Below are 17,531 nucleotides of genomic sequence, written 5' to 3'. Positions count from 1 at the left end.
ACCTACATCCTTCTGAATCTGCTTAGTGTATTCATCTCTTGGTCTCCCCCTACGATTTTTACCATCCACGATGCCCTCCAATACTAAATTGGTGATCCCTTGATGCCTCAGAACATGTCCTACCAACCGATCCCTTCTTCTGGTCAAGTTGTGCCACAAACTTCTCTTCTCCCCAATCCTATTCAATACTTCCTCATTAGTTATGTGATCTACCCATCTAATCTTCAGCATTCTTCTGTAGCACCACATTTCGAAAGCTTCTATTCTCTTCTTGTCCAACCTATTTACCGTCCATGTTTCACTTCCATACATGGCTACACTCCATACAAATACTTTCAGAAAAGACTTCCTGACACTAAAATCTATATTCGATGTTAACAAATTTCTCTTCTTCAGAAACGCTTTCCTTGCCATTGCCAGTCTACATTTTATATTCTCTCTACTTCGACCATCATCAGTTATTTTGCTCCCCAAATAGCAAAACTCCTTTACTACTTTAAGTGTCTCATTTCCTAATCTAATACCCTCAACATCACCCGACTTAATTCGACTACATTCCATTATCCTCGTTTTGCTTTTGTTGATGTTCATCTTATATCCTCCTTTCAAGACACCATCCATTCCGTTCAACTGCTCTTCCAAGTCCTTTGCTGTCTCTGACAGAATTACAATGTCATCGGCGAACCTCAAAGTTTTTACTTCTTCTCCATGAATTTTAATACCTACTCCGAATTTTTCTTTTGTTTCCTTTACTGCTTGCTCAATATACAGATTGAATAACATCGGGGAGAGGCTACAACCCTGTCTCACTCCCTTCCCAACCACTGCTTCCCTTTCATGCCCCTCGACTCTTATAACTGCCATCTGGTTTCTGTACAAATTGTAAATAGCCTTTCGCTCCCTGTATTTTACCGCTGCCACCTTCAGAATTTGAAAGAGAGTATTCCAGTCAACATTGTCAAAAGCTTTCTCTAAGTCTACAAATGCTAGAAACATAGGTTTGCCTTTCCTTAATCTTTCTTCTAAGATAAGTCGTAAGGTCAGTATTGCCTCACGTGTTCCAGTATTTCTACGGAATCCAAACTGATCTTCCCCGAGGCCAGCTTCTACTAGTTTTTCCATTCGTCTGTAAAGAATTCGTGTTAGTATTTTGCAGCTGTGGCTTATTAAACTGATTGTCCGGTAATTTTCACATCTGTCAACACCTGCTTTCTTTGGGATTGGAATTATTATATTCTTCTTGAAGTCTGAGGGTATTTCGCCTGTTTCATACATCTTGCTCACCAGATGGTAGAGTTTTGTCAGGACTGGCTCTCCCAAGGCCGTCAGTAGTTCCAATGGAATGTTGTCTACTCCGGGGGGCTTGTTTCGACTCAGGTCTTTCAGTGCTCTGTCAAACTCTTCACGCAGTATCGTATCTCCCATTTCATCTTCATCTACATCCTCTTCATTTCCATAATATTGTCCTCAAGTACATCGCCCTTGTATAGACCCTCTATGTACTCCTTCCACCTTTCTGCTTTCCCTTCTTTGCTTAGAACTGGGTTTCCATCTGAGCTCTTGATGTTCATACAAGTGGTTCTCTTATCTCCAAAGGTCTCTTTAATTTTCCTGTAGGCAGTATCTATCTTACCCCTAGTGAGATAAGCCTCTACATCCTTACATTTGTCCTCTGGCCATCCCTGCTTAGCCATTTTGCACTTTCTGTCGATCTCATTTTTGAGACGTTTGTATTCCTTTTTGCCTGCTTCATTTACTGCATTTTTTTATATTTTCTCCTTTCATCAATTAAATTCAATATTTCTTCTGTTACCCAAGGATTTCTACTAGCCCTCGTCTTTTTACCTATTTGATCCTCTGCTGCCTTCACTACTTCATCCCTCAAAGCTACCCATTCTTCTTCTACTGTATTTCTTTCCCCCATTCCTGTCAATTGTTCCCTTATGCTCTCCCTGAAACTCTGTACAACCCCTGGTTCTTTCAGTTTATCCAGGTCCCATCTCCTTAAATTCCCACCTTTTTGCAGTTTCTTCAGTTTTAAGCTACAGGTCATAACCAACAGATTGTGGTCAGAGTCCACATCTGCCCCTGGAAATGTCTTACTATTTAAAACCTGGTTCCTAAATCTCTGTCTTACCATTATATAATCTATCTGATACCTTTTAGTATCTCCAGGGTTCTTCCATGTATACAACCTTCTATCATGATTCTTAAACCAAGTGTTAGCTATGATTAAGTTGTGCTCTGTGCAAAATTCTACCAGGTGGCTTCCTCTTTCATTTCTTAGCCCCAATCCATATTCACCTACTACGTTTCCTTCTCTCCCTTTTCCTACACTCGAATTCCAGTCACCCATGACTATTAAATTTTCGTCTCCCTTCACTATCTGAATAATTTCTTTTATTTCATCATACATTTCTTCAATTTCTTCGTCATCTGCAGAGCTAGTTGGCATATAAACTTGTACTACTGTAGTAGGTGTGGGCTTCGTATCTATCTTGGCCACAATAATGCGTTCACTAAGCTGTTTGTAGTAGCTTACCCGCGTTCCTATTTTCCTATTCATTATTAAACCTACTCCTGCATTACCCCTATTTGACTTTGTGTTTATAACCCTGTAGTCACCTGACCAGAAGTCTTGTTCCTCCTGCCACCGAACTTCACTAATTCCCACTATATCTAACTTTAACCTATCCATTTCCCTTTTCAAATTTTCTAACCTACCTGCCCGATTAAGGGACCTGACATTCCACGCTCCGATCCGTAGAACGCCAGTTTTCTTTCTCCTGATAACGACATCCTCTTGAGTAGTCCCTGCCCGGAGATCCGAATGGGGGACTATTTTACCTCCGGAATATTTTACCCAAGAGGACGCCATCATCATTTAATCATACAGTAAAGCTGCATGCCCTCGGGAAAAATTACGGCCGTAGTTTCCCCTTGCTTTCAGCCGTTCGCAGTAGCAGCACAGCAAGGCCGTTTTGGTTACTGTTACAAGGCCAGATCAGTCAATCATCCAGACTGTTGCTCTTGCAACTACTGAAATGCTGCTGCACCTCTTCAGGAAGCACATGTTTGTCTGGCCTCTCAACAGATACCCCTCCGTTGTGGTTGCACCTACGGTACGGCTATCTGTATCGCTGAGGCACGCAAGCCTCCCCACCAACGGCAAGGTCCATGGTTCATGGGGGGCGGGGGGGGGGGGGGGCATTGTAATATGAGACACAATTTAGGTCGTATGAATGGTGATACCGCTACAGTAGTTTGGTTCGAGTCGTAAGCTTAGTAGTGAAGCTTTACCAGGTAGCCATTGCTAAGCGTCAGGTGCTCCGTCCGTATTTATACGGGTACCCTTCCTTTTTCACATGCTTCATCTGGTTTGAATCGATTGCTTATTTTGCTTTGATCTGATAAGTGCCGTTTTCTTTGTTATAGGTGTTTACGTCACTCTAAGCTGAAAATGCATTACTGTACTGTGTCATGCATTGTTTGTTGCATTCTGATAGTGCGTGTTTATGGCCTGTCACCACACGCTGCATGGCTTGCTTTTGTGCGCACTACCGCCGCTTTAAAAAAAAAAAAAAAAAAAAAAAGGAGAGGAATCGTCTCATTAGCAAAACAATGGCAAGAGACTGCTATTTGTTGTTACTTACACTGCTGCTTTCTTTGATAATGATCACCAAGAACCAAATAACAGACTGCGTATGATAGAACATGTTCTGAACGAGAGTTAGGCGAAAATTTTTCTCCGTTTGAAAATCTTTGCAGCTGCTTCTTTAATACATCAAATTCTGCACAGAAATTAGAGTCATCTTAGATTTAAAAATCTAGTCAGTTGCCATGCTTCATTTCTGACTGTATCACTATTAGGCATAAGAATAATACGAATATAAACATGACACGATACTTATATTCTTCCGCGTTTGCTGTTGTCTCACTCTAGTTTCGTAGTTTATTAGACAGACAGGATTTAAATGAGATAGCAGCAAACACGAAAGAATACATGGCAAAATGTTTATATTCATATTATTCTTATGGTGAAGAGAATACTGCATGTCAATCACATTTCATCAGGTTCCTATTAGCAACCATCTCTTCTCAAAGGCAGGAAAAAATTCAGAACGTAGAGTTGGCCACATTGACAAACATCCCAAACAGTCTTGCCAGTCGGATTTTCGTAGTACATTGAAATTCTGCTACATTCAAAGATGAACAATATGGAATTTGTATTTACTTTGTTGGATAATGTATGAAAATGCAGTGGTCGAAATTCGGGGCGGAGAAAAAAAGCTCGTCTTCCACCTTTTTTTTTTTAATTTATTTACTGACGCAGAGGTTTTGGCGCCAGTATTTATCTTTGTGCCTAGCCTACAAAGCATGCCCGTGTAGCGCTACATATATTCGACAGCAGAAGTTAGTTGTGGCGGCACCTACCAACATTTTTCAGAACTTCCGCTTGCTTTGCACTCGATTCTAAGCCGAAGGCGGTTTTTTGGATTACAAAAACCGGAAAAAAAGTGCGGCTTGGATTCGAAAAATACGGTTTCCATTGTGGCAGCATCCTGGCATTTGCCTGATGCAATTTAGGGAAATTATGGAAAACCTAAATGAGGATGGCCAGATGTGGATTTAAACTGTCATCCTCCCGAAATCGATGACAAGACAGTGAAGTCTTAAAGCAATTGGATGTTGAGGGTACATCAGATGAAACAACACAAATGCCATAAAATAATTCAAAATAGATCTAGTTGTGTAGCCTCTCCTGTATTGCATTAAATTTAAAATTACTCAGCTGATATTTTTGCACTACTACCAGATTTGCTATGAATAGAGCCAATTATATAATTAATTGTCATTTTTGTGCAAAACCTAAGAAGATTCAAAGGTGCATTTCAATTCTCAAGTGACAAAATATTCACTCAGAGTAGGAACAACATTAACATTTATTTTTAGGTATCCTTATTAACAATTATTATTGGATATTTACCTTTCCCACTAAGAATATTTCTGATACTGGGAGAACAAAAATTATTTTAAGATTCACAAAAGAGATCCAGTCACTTAGCACAATTTGAAACCACTGATTTGATCAGACAAGATAACCAGGCCTATGAGAGTTTCAAACCATTCAGTATAAATAAATTATTCAGAAGCTGAATGAAGCAAAATACAGCATTGAGACAACTGCAGCAAGCACAGGAACCTGCTCTACAATATTCTTAGTTATGAAGATTTCTCGAAAATAGACTTATTTTCTGCCTATCAATCTTTTTTAATTATTGCCCACTTCTGATCTGTTAAACAATATTTAAAAAAATTAAAACTGGTTTCTAATCTTGTGTATTCTGTATTATATAGATCTTAATCCTTTTCTATCTGATTACTATACAAATGCTGTATTAACATACCACTTCTTGTAGGTACAAAGTACACTAATTAGCCTTAATGGAACTATCACTTTCACTGTCATTCACTAAGTCCAAACTTAATATTTTAAAATGTGTAGAGAGCAGTCAATAATATTACAGAATTAAAAACCGATCAAGAGCTCTTTCAAAATTTATTTTGGCAGCCTACCCAGCAATCCTATTCAGGTGCTGCAAGTTTTGCTGTTACGTGTACTCAGTGCCTGGACTCCAACCAGACTGTGAGCTATTGTCAGTCTCACGGCACTATTTTCACCCAACTTTGATTTCCAATATCCACTGCATCCTCTGAAGCTCTTTTGTTTTACGAAGCACGCACTAATACCCCGTAAAAAAAAATTGGTGTTCCTAAGGGGTACTCAGAGCAACAAACCGAACAGGTAATGCAGCCAAACTCAAAAATCGCTGAGAAAAAAGTTGAGCCTGGAAAGGTAGGTAGACTTCTATGGAAACGTGTCATCCAGTGTATTTTGCTCACTTCAACTACGATAAAAAAGTATGTTTGTTGCGGGTGTGTACCACATTCCTTGCAACGTTTTACGTCGGACTATCAGAACAGTCAAGGAAAGAAGTAAGGAATACAGTCTGCGACACACCTGACTAAACCAACCGAAGTGAATCAGCGGTCACAGAGCAGTGCCTTGAGTATAATTGTGAAATGAAATGAGAGCAATATCGTAGCGCAAATGCCAAGTTTCTGGGACAGCATAATTCAGGAGTCTATTGAAATTAAGATGTCAGAAAACTTAATAAACAGGAATGGAGTTCCAATTTAAATACCGCTTGGGATTCAGCACTCAATTTATTAATACCTCAATGACCATCAGATTCATCAGAGTTGGAAAGCACTGAGGGAATCTGCATTTCATGGAGTTATCAGTATGTGCTCTGAAAAACAAAAAGGGCATCAAAGGACAAATCGAACTCGGATACACATAGCTGTGTGAGACGAATAATAGCTCACAGTTTGATCAGAGTCCAGGCGGCGAGTACACGTAGTAGCAGGACTCGCGGCAACTGAAGAAGACAACTGGGCCGGTCGTCGAAATATTGTGCAGAAAATGTAGACAGCAACTAAGTTCTACACCGGGAAGCTCTCTATTAATCAGACATGCCGAGAAAACTAGAGAGATCATATTTTTATTTTATTTGACAGATCTGAAGATGGGTGACACTGCCTGAAATCAGTCAGTTTTAAATAATATAAACACAACTATTAATAAATGGAAAACAAATTTGTAATAACAATTAAGGATCCCTCCGAAAACAGTTGTGGAGCTGACAAAGATAAACGAGTAAACCTGTGGCACTGTTCTAGTCCTAGTCTAACATTTCCCCCATAGACAAGGCAAGAAGTTAATTAGCGAAACATAACAAAGTTTACTACAACTGATCATACCTCCACTGTGCAAAAACTTTCATACTGCACTCCAGTGCTAATTAGAATAGTTCTGAACAGTTTTCTGTTTCAAGCAAAATTCGGTGCTTGCCATATTCACAGTCCCAGTATGTGAGCACAACATTCCATTTAAGTTATCATTACACAGCAACAGCAACCAGAGTACACATTTCTTTCTTCTGTTGTGTAGTACATACAATTTCACAAACAGAAAATGATATTTTAATCAGACCATGTGTTCTGTTAGGTCAGTATTGTTTATTAAGTTCATTTTGACCTGCAATACCAAGTACTTGCCATAAATAACATTAAAGATTATATTTACATATCCTTCACAAAATAACAGCAGCCACAGGCACAAACTCCGATCAGTCACTCGCATATCTAATAAACGGTGATATAAGCTTCCAGCTGCCAAATTTGAAAGGCGCAGACACGATAAATGTACCGAGAAAATATTCTGCTTCCTTTTGTGACCCAGTTCCACACTAAATCTTTTGAAAAGTAACAGTATAGACTACCGAAAAATAAACCATACGTTCACAATAAAATCGACAATGAGCCAAGTTTCTACTTAGCAGCACCATTGGAACTTATTTTAGAGCGAATGTAACAGACACTTTGCATATACAGGCACAGTGAATACAACACATGAACTGAAACAATTAGAGATCAAAGTTTCACCATATAGGTGCGGTTCCGCACCGTACGGAAGATAGGCCTGTCAGAGATTCCTGTGGATCGCCAGGCCACCACCGCGACAATCACAGCAATCAGCACCGAGAAAAACTGTATCACCTCATCTCCGACACCTTCAATAAGAGGCATCTTGCTGTCACAGCCTTCTACCTGTCGAGCAAAACAAAAACACGTTAATTACAGTGGAAAGTTCTGGCAGAATATAAAAGCTTTAGGAGTAAAGAAGACTAATCACCAAAACGCAGAAGTTCAAGTCATCAACACGTGTACACAAAAAGAAGAAAAACTTGCCAGCTTTTGGAATGTGTACATTGTTGAGCTTTGTATTGGCTAGGCACATGGTACACACGTGTCAGAGACACTGGGGAGCAGTGAATGATGAAGGTGAAGTAGAGACGTGAATTAGGAGGAGGCAATATGACAGATCAAGATGAAACTGTTTGGTGGAGGATGTGACGACAGTGGGCTAATGGAGATAAGCGTCCAGGACTGTTACGGATAGAAAGGATGTGTTGTGAGGACAACTCCCCTCTTCATAGTTCAGAAAAGCTGGTGTTGGAGGGAAGGATCCAGTTGGCCTGGGCTGATAAGCAGCCATTGAAAACGAACTCGTGCCCAGCTGCAAGTTGTGGTACTGGGTGGTCAAGTTTTTTCTCAGCCACAGTTTGGCAGTGTCCATTCATTCTGGTGGACAGCTGGTTGGTTGTCATACTGACATTAAAAGCTGTGCAGAGATTGCAGCAGAGATAGTATATTACCAGGCTCCTGTCACAGGTGGCCCGGCCTCTGATGGGGCAGGATAAGCCTGACAGGACTGGAGAAGGAGGTGTCGTATGGGTCGATTTGGGAGGTCTTGCATCTGTCTTCCACAGGGCTATAACCCCTGTGGCATGGAGTTGGGAGTGGCATAGAAAATGAACTAGGATGTTTTGTAGGTTGGGAGGGCACTGGAACGCCACTTTTAGAAGGGTGGGAAGAATCTTGGATACGATGGTCTGTCCTTTTAGGGCATGACAACAGATAATCAGAACACTGTTGAAGTATACAGATCACTTGTTCAACTCCAGGGTGATACTGAGTGATGAGAGGGTGAGCTCCTTTGTCACTGATTCTTGGGGTGGTGGAAGGGTTGGGTATGTGTGAGGATATGGCACGGAAAGTCTTTAAAGGTCCTCATGAGACCTTCAGCATACTGGGAAAGGGAGTTCTCATCACTGCAGACACGCTGTCACCAAGTGGCCAGGCTGTACGAGAGGGATTTTTTCAGTGTTCGGGGGATGACAGCTGTCAAAATGGAGATAGTGTTGGTGGTTAATGAGTTTAATATGGGCAGAGGTGTGGATGGAGCCATCAGAGGGGTTGAGGTGAATTACACAGATGGAAGTCATCTTTGCAACACATCCTTCGCGTCCATAACCCTCCTGGCCTCAATCTTCCTTAAGCCACTGTCCCCACACCCTCCACCCAACAATTTCCTCTTCCTCTCTCCCACTACCCACACCCAATTCGCACTTCCCCTTCACCCCTTATCATGCGCTGCTCGCCATCACCGCTGAGCAAACCAGCTGCCTGTCTCTTGAGCTGCTAGCCACCTCCCCCCAATGCCCTTTCCTGCCTCCCCCCTCTCTCGCGCTCTACCCACCCACTCCATACAGCATCACCCATGTCCACCAGTGAAACTGCAATTCTGGTATTATGAATGATGCCGGCACTGTGCAGGGGCACAAAAGTGTGTGTGTTTTGTGCGCATATTTGTACTTTAGCTAACAAGTTTTTTTTTTCCTTTCTTTCTATTGCCAAGCTGATGCTTCTGCTTTTTGGTGAGTGGCCAGCTTTACTCCTACATTATTTACAAAACATTATAATGAACAGTGGTCTATGCAGCTTGAATATGGTGAACAAAAGCCACTTTTAAATAACACTGACTGAAGCTATATAATACGAATATTTATTTGCTGTCTTGCTGAACTCGTATCAAGCACAACACGTATCTTCAGTAAAACAATCAGAAATATTTGTACTGTATAAGAACACTGATCCCTCCCAGGAGATGTCAGATAATACTGTCACACACCGCCTCTAGCCCTGATAATGGCTTCAATTCAATGCGAAAGGAGCTTCACAGCTTTTTTCAGCTCTGCCATATTTGGCCGAAGTTACTCATCAATGATTAGATTAGGAAGAGCTATCAAGAAGCGAGGATTTTGATTACTATGTTTCACCGGCTGTTACAAATAGTCCCAGACATTTTCCACAGGCTTAAATTGGGGGATTTAGCTGGCCAGTCTGGGTGGAATAGGATGCCCGAGTGCTTATCAAAAGGAAATGTATGCATGCAGTGCAGCCCTGTGTGCACGAATGCTGTTATCTCTGAAGATGGGAGTGTCCATAGTGCACTAATCAAGAAGGAGCAATACTGATGCTGGCAACATTGCTACAACTTGCAAGTGCTGCCAAGTTTTGGTATTTTAGTGATTAAAAATCTACTGTAAAAGTGGTACTCAGAAGTCTAGTTTTACTGTATCTGCAGCTGTAGTAGTGAGTTTAGTACATTGTTTATGTTACTAGCCAAACAGTGATAACAGTACTTTCTTAAGTGCTATCTCTACAGAGGATCAAGTAGGTAAAAAGACGAGGGCTAGTAGAAATCCTTGGGTAACAGAAGAAATATTGAATTTAATTGATGAAAGGAGAAAATATAAAAATGCAGTAAATGAAGCAGGCAAAAAGGAATACAAACGTCTCAAAAATGAGATCGACAGGAAGTGCAAAATGGCTAAGCAGGGATGGCTAGAGGACAAATGTAAGGATGTAGAGGCTTATCTTACTAGGGGTAAGATAGATACTGCCTACAGGAAAATTAAAGAGACCTTTGGAGATAAGAGAACCACTTGTATGAACATCAAGAGCTCAGATGGAAACCCAGTTCTAAGCAAAGAAGAGAAAGCAGAAAGGTGGAAGGAGTATATAGAGGGTCTATACAAGGGCGATGTACTTGAGGACAATATTATGGAAATGGAAGAGGATGTAGATGAAGATGAAATGGGAGATACGATACTGCGTGAAGAGTTTGACAGAGCACTGAAAGACCTGAGTCGAAACAAGGCCCCCGGAGTAGACAACATTCCATCGGAACTACTGACGGCCTTGGGAGAGCCAGTCCTGACAAAACTCTACCATCTGGTGAGCAAGATGTATGAAACAGGCGAAATACCCTCAGACTTCAAGAAGAATATAATAATTCCAATCCCAAAGAAAGCAGGTGTTGACAGATGTGAGAATTACCGAACAATCAGTTTAATAAGCCACAGCTGCAAAAGACTAACACGAATTCTTTACAGACGAATGGAAAAACTAGTAGAAGCCGACCTCGGGGAAGATCAGTTTGGATTCCGTAGAAATACTGGGACACGTGAGGCAATACTGACCTTACGACTTATCTTAGAAGAAAGATTAAGGAAAGGCAAACCTACGTTTCTAGCATTTGTAGACTTAGAGAAAGCTTTTGACAATGTTGACTGGAATACTCTCTTTCAAATTCTAAAGGTGGCGGGGGTAAAATACAGGGAGCGAAAGGCTATTTACAATTTGTACAGAAACCAGATGGCAGTTATAAGAGTCGAGGGACATGAAAGGGAAGCAGTGGTTGGGAAGGGAGTAAGACAGGGTTGTAGCCTCTCCCCGATGTTATTCAATCTGTATATTGAGCAAGCAGTAAAGGAAACAAAAGAAAAATTCGGAGTAGGTATTAAAATCCATGGAGAAGAAATAAAAACTTTGAGGTTCGCCGATGACATTGTAATTCTGTCAGAGACAGCAAAGGACTTGGAAGAGCAGTTGAATGGAATGGATGGTGTCTTGAAGGGAGGATATAAGATGAACATCAACAAAAGCAAAACGAGGATAATGGAATGTAGTCGAATTAAGTCGGGTGATGTTGAGGGTATTAGATTAGGAAATGAGACACTTAAAGTAGTAAAGGAGTTTTGCTATTTGGGGAGCAAAATAACTGATGATGGTCGAAGTAGAGAGGATATAAAATGTAGACTGGCAATGGCAAGGAAAGCGTTTCTGAAGAAGAGAAATTTGTTAACATCGAGTATAGATTTAAGTGTCAGGAAGTCTTTTCTGAAAGTATTTGTATGGAGTGTAGCCATGTATGGAAGTGAAACATGGACGATAAATAGTTTGGACAAGAAGAGAATAGAAGCTTTCGAAATGTGGTGCTACAGAAGAATGCTGAAGATTAGATGGGTAGATCACATAACTAATGAGGAGGTACTGAACAGGATTGGGGAGAAGAGGAGTTTGTGGCACAACTTGACCAGAAGAAGGGATCGGTTGGTAGGACATGTTCTGAGGCATCAAGGGATCACCAATTTAGTATTGGAGGGCAGCGTGGAGGGTAAAAATCGTAGGGGGAGACCAAGAGATGCATACACTAAGCAGATTCAGAAGGATGTAGGTTGCAGTAGGTACTGGGAGATGAAGAAGCTTGCACAGGATAGAGTAGCATGGAGAGCTGCATCAAACCAGTCTCAGGACTGAAGACCACAACAACAACATCTCTACAGACAATTCATCACTTCAGTCTGCATATATATAGGCACCTAAGTTACTGATGTGCAGCTTTAGTTTGACTTTCCCAGTAACATTCCCAAAAATAATAGAAGGGCATAGTATAACAGCAATTTATGTCTAAATTCAACATTCTTTAATTAAATAATGCGAACCCCATAGTAAATGGTTTATCTGACTATGATGGCAGCAATAATACATCACCATCAGTTAAGTTTAAGTAAGCACAGAAAAGGAAATTTTCACATAAATGTAAATGCTGACTCAGTTAGGCTACATTATTCACAGAGTGTTTACAGAGAAGTTTACCAAGATTACACAGCAGATGAGAAATTTAATTCTTTCCTAAAAAAATATAGCCTACTCACAAATATATGAATTCTGTTTTCCTACAACAAACACGGCCATTCACAGTGGAAGCAAGGAAAAAGTGTGGCAAACATTTGTGATCAAAATACTTTGTGCTAAGTGGAGACAGAGCTTTACAAAGAGGCGACAAAAGTCATGGGATAGTGATATGTACGTATACAGGTGTATCAGAATAGTTGGAAAATTCAATATTCCAAGGTCCACAGTGTCAATAGTGTGCCGAGAATACCACATTTCAGGCATTACTTCTCACCACGGACAACGCAGTGGCCAACAGTCTTCACTTAACAACTGAGAACAGCGGTTTTTGTGCAGAGTTGTCAGCGCTAACAGACAAGTAACACTGCACAAAACAACCACAGAAATCAATGCGAGACATGTGATGAACATATCTATTAGGATAGTGCAGAGAAATTTTGCGTTAATGGGCTATGGCAGCAGATGAACAATGCAAGTGCCTTTGCTAACAGCACATCACCTGCAGCGTCTCTCTGGGCTCATTATCTTACCAGTTGCACTCTACACGACTGGAATGGCGTGATCAGATGAGTCGTGATTTCAGTTGGGGAGAGCTGATGCTACAGTTCATGTGCGGTGCACACCCCATGGAGCCATGGACACAAGTTGTCAAGTGCTTGAGGTATACAGTCAAAGGCTTCGCTGAGGTCACACAGTACAACAGATAACAAATCCTTATTTTCAAATTCAGTTAACATCTGGTTAACAACTTTCGTTACAGCAGTATTCAAAATACAAATCTTGTTGTACATTAGAAATTAAAAGATTTAGAAAAAACTGGAACAATAGAAATTGGTCACTAGTTTTCCAGCACATGCACATCTCCTTTTTTTAAAGATAGATTACTATTTAGAGCAGTTTTAACTGGACCAGGAAAAAATGAAAGAAAGCAACTGCTGATAAAAAAAATACATTTTATTACATAATTTAATTTGAGAACCAATAATAGTCCACAGTTCTGGAGTTGGAGAACCCTGATACTAATTTTATAACACCGGCTAAGGTTATGTACTGGATCTCCCTCCCCCTGAAATCTTGAACGTTCTATGTCACTCAGCACGAAGAAGATCTAATGCAGAAATTCCGTTTGCCTTGATTTTGTTTTTCAGCTCGCTCACTGAGGTTAGAAAGTAATCACACACTTCCAGTGGGGGCCAGCGGAATATTTTGTATGCAAATTTGGGAATCTTCTTGTTTGGTAATGTCCCTTGCTGCTTTGAAGTTGTTTGAACCACCTTCTGCGTGAAGTTCGAGAGCAAGGTTTTTCACCTGGGTCAAATTTATTTATTACAATTTAAATAAGCTCTATCAGTAGGGTCTTCCAGTTGCATACAAGAATTTTTACATATTATGCACAGCTTGAGTATCTCTACTCTATTGAGGGCCAGCTCATGTGTATATCATATAACATTTTCTCTTTCATTTTATGCCTGGGGATATTTTTGATTAATGATGAGTGTGAGTACCATAACTCAGAGAGTTTGGTTCAAGAAATTATCAAAAACTGAGTCCCAATTGACACCATTTAACCTGTCAATAAATTCATTAATATATTGATCTTTCTTCAGTCTTATCCGCTTAACATTAGAATTGACATTGGCTGATCCGTCTGGCTTACACAATTGTTCACAGCAGAATGTTAAAATTAAAGGTACAATGTCTGCTGCAGCTCCATATGCAAAGCTGACATCATACATACCTCTTCAAAAATTATTAGGCCTATCCCAGCAAACATTATTTCATGAGGCTATAGTTTGCACAATGCAAATTCAATTAGGCCTATCTTAAGACACCAAAAAAATATTATTGTAACACATACATCACCACCAGCCACTGGAACATTGAAATCATAATACACAACGCAGAAATTGTTTGATACACATCTAGCCATATGGGGCAGGAGGAGGAGAAACAAATACTTCGACACAAAAAAAAAGGTTAATCAAGTTTAATAAAAACAATCGCTTTACAGGGCACACCGAGGAAAAAATCAATGGCACTACGAAGAAAATTGGAACTGAGATAAAACGTGACATTTACATTTTCAAAATGAACGAAAAAATACAATAATATTGTGGTAATATTTAATCTGCAATACATATTTACAGTTCATACAATGTCTGTGTTTCTCTAGTCATTGACAAGATACGTAATGTAGGGAAAGTAATACCGGAGGCGGATTACACGACCTACGGACGGAATCGCAAGTGGTATCTATTTAAATAATCCTACAATACAATTTCGCATTGATACTCCAACACAAAGAAAAAAAGTCATCAAATCGAAATTTTCTTAGTGTTCTTGAAGTGACGGCCTTGGGAAATAACCAAGGCAATTTATTTGTATGACAAGCCCCAGGCAATCAATTTTTTCCTCTCTATACCTTCGAAAGTTTGCATTCAAACGCACAACTATACAATGCCATGTCTTACAAAATACCACTACGAAGACTGGATACATACCTTTAATAATGCAATTAAGCGCTTTCTATCCACTGATGACTGCAACTGACAGTCCGATTTCTGAACTTTTCAAAATCAACCAAATCGTATTTCAACTATCACATTTATCAACAGCATTCAACAACGTTCAAAACACTCACAAAGACAACAAACACAAATAATAACATAGCTTCTCCCTACATTTATCTTTCAAAACCCAGAACCCCCCTTCAATGCAAACGAGCAAAGATTTTATTTAAATTTGTAATCGAATATGCGATCTCATACTACAAAGCAAGTCCGCCAAGCTTCCAGGCCTTGACATATCCATCTAAACATTGGATTACTAAACGCACCACGAATTTAAAACTAATTTTTCCTAGAATTTGAAAATATGTAGCGGACTAGGATATCCAATAATGAACCAAAAGTATCCCAATTTAATTATTCCTTCTTAAATTTCCTGATAACCTGATACATATTTATTATATCTGGATCATTAAATGTTACTTAACCTTGCAGTTGCGCATTTAAAACAAAAATCCAGCCAATATAAGTTTCAATAAGAAACTTTCAGCGAAGTATGGCTCTGTATGAAGCATACCATTAAGCCGGAGACTTCAATATGACAACACAGTGCCGCAGTCAAATACGTCAAACAGACGGCAGGAGACACAGAATGGACAATTTCACATGAAAACCAAGCTGTTTTCCTCCCTAACACATACAGTTGTGTGTTTAACACATACTCACAAGAACAAATCACTGATATCTCCCTATTCAATAACGACGAATGTAATTTTAATAAGTTTCGAAAATTCTGAAACACGACAGCGGAGCCTTGTGCACAGTGCAGAAATTTATATTGCAAGACAGGACGTGTCATATTCTCATATAAAGGGAGTCCCAGGAGATCCCGGGTTCGAGTCCCAGTTGGGAGGATACATTTTCAACTGTCCCCATTGGTATTTAGGTCTGCATTTTATTGTAATTTAAACTTGTTACTCCCAATATCCCTGGAACCACAACAGATATTGACAAGCGGCTTTCACGGGTATGAATGTATGGCAGGTTCTCTCGAAAGTAAATACTACAAGACATCTCTTTTTGTAATGGACACCCCATGTTGTTCTATTCAATCAATAACATCAGAAATCACAATAGTAATGGCGTTGGTTGCATCGCAAAACGTCGATTACATTCGGAGAGACTGGAACGTGAAGTTGACGTGTGATATGAACGAAACGCGCCGCTGTTGCAGTTGCCGAGTTGCAAACGTGACCCACGCGTCGCTCGTAATCGCGATGTGATTGACTTATTACGATGCTTCAAACTCTGTACCTACATATTGCTATGTACACTGTTAGTACATGACCTGGGATACATATGGATGCCCAGTCACTCACAATGAAAACAAGGATATGATTTTCTCATATGTGCTTTATTGAACTGTTTGACTGAACTACACTCGACATAATGGCAATGAAATACCGATAACTACTGGCCAGATTAAACAAAATTAATGACTGTCAAAGGGTCGTACAGAGGGATACATGCTATTTGTATGTAGTTGTACATCAATTACACAATGGTACATGCCACGTACAGGAGCATATCATTGAATATCTTTAGTGACTGGGACACAATTAAACTGTTGCAGATGGTGCAACACACACATAAATGTACATTAGTAACAACAACAAAAAAAACATACATCTTCCTTGTAATACACAAAATGTGCAACCACACGTCTCACAGCTGAAATGCTACAGCATATGTTCGAAGAGATCATCATTTGATTGGCAGCACCAATGTGCATGCTCCATCACTGATCCACTCATGGCTTTCAGAGTTTATGGGGTTATTGCAGCCTATAGAGCGGTAATACGGCCTTTCATGTTGGCCATTATTGTTGGGACCTGCTGATACACCACATCTTTCACAAGTACCGAGAGAATAGATCCACGATGGTGAGGTCCGACGACCGTGCTGGAAATCCCTGATTGGGACTGCCCTGGCTAATCAACCAATGTAGGAATTGTTGGTTTAGCGCCTGTTCGCGCCACCATGGCATTATGTGCGAGGGATCCATCATGCTGATAACACATAATTTGATGCAAATGAATGGGTAGGTCTTTCATCAGTCCAGCTAAGGTACATCTCGTACTGTCAACCATTAAGAGTGCCATCAATTAAATATGGACCAGTGGTGTGATGTCCTACAATACCACAACATACACTGACACACCACTGATGTTGATGTTCAACCCGGCGAATCCAGTTTTCTGGAGACCAGTAGTGCAAATTGTGTAAGTTGACATTCCCATGGTGTGTAAACATGGCTTCATCAGCGAGCAATACCCTATGCATAAGGTCATGGGCTTGCCACAGAACCCACTGTCAGTATTCTGTGATTGTGCACGTCGTTCCCATGGGAGTCCTGATGTAACACCATGTAGTGTGTGTGGCATCTACGCCTGTGCAGAGTACACATTGTGCTTGTTCGAGGGATTCCCTTCTGTCTCCCCATATCATGAATACTTGCATGAGGGTTTACTGTAGCGGCTGCTTCATGTGTTACGCCTCTGCTCCACATCTGCA

At 40.3% G+C, this 17,531-nt stretch overlaps 1 protein-coding gene across 2 annotated transcripts in view; it reads right to left on the bottom strand.

Annotated features, from left to right (window-relative positions):
- The window catches only part of LOC126215140 (transmembrane and ubiquitin-like domain-containing protein 1), a 65,821-nt gene extending 50,643 nt beyond the window's left edge, over positions 1–15,178 (bottom strand). The window contains exons 1-2 of one of the 2 annotated variants that reach the window (XM_049941802.1): positions 14,952–15,178; positions 7,510–7,674 (exon numbers count right to left, since the gene is read on the bottom strand). In XM_049941802.1, coding sequence (XP_049797759.1) covers positions 7,510–7,653 — 144 coding nt within the window. In that variant the 5' untranslated portion in view covers positions 7,654–7,674; positions 14,952–15,178. The remainder of the gene's footprint in view (positions 1–7,509; positions 7,675–14,951) is intronic. The other variant, XM_049941803.1, reaches the window with a different exon arrangement.
- Positions 15,179–17,531: the final 2,353 nt, after the last annotated feature.

The sequence above is a fragment of the Schistocerca nitens genome, chromosome 12 (assembly GCF_023898315.1).
Source record: "Schistocerca nitens isolate TAMUIC-IGC-003100 chromosome 12, iqSchNite1.1, whole genome shotgun sequence".
In the NCBI taxonomy this organism is placed as follows: domain Eukaryota; kingdom Metazoa; phylum Arthropoda; class Insecta; order Orthoptera; family Acrididae; genus Schistocerca; species Schistocerca nitens.
The sequence above is the reverse complement of the archived record's forward strand: the minus strand, read 5'-3'. Positions and strand labels throughout refer to the sequence as shown.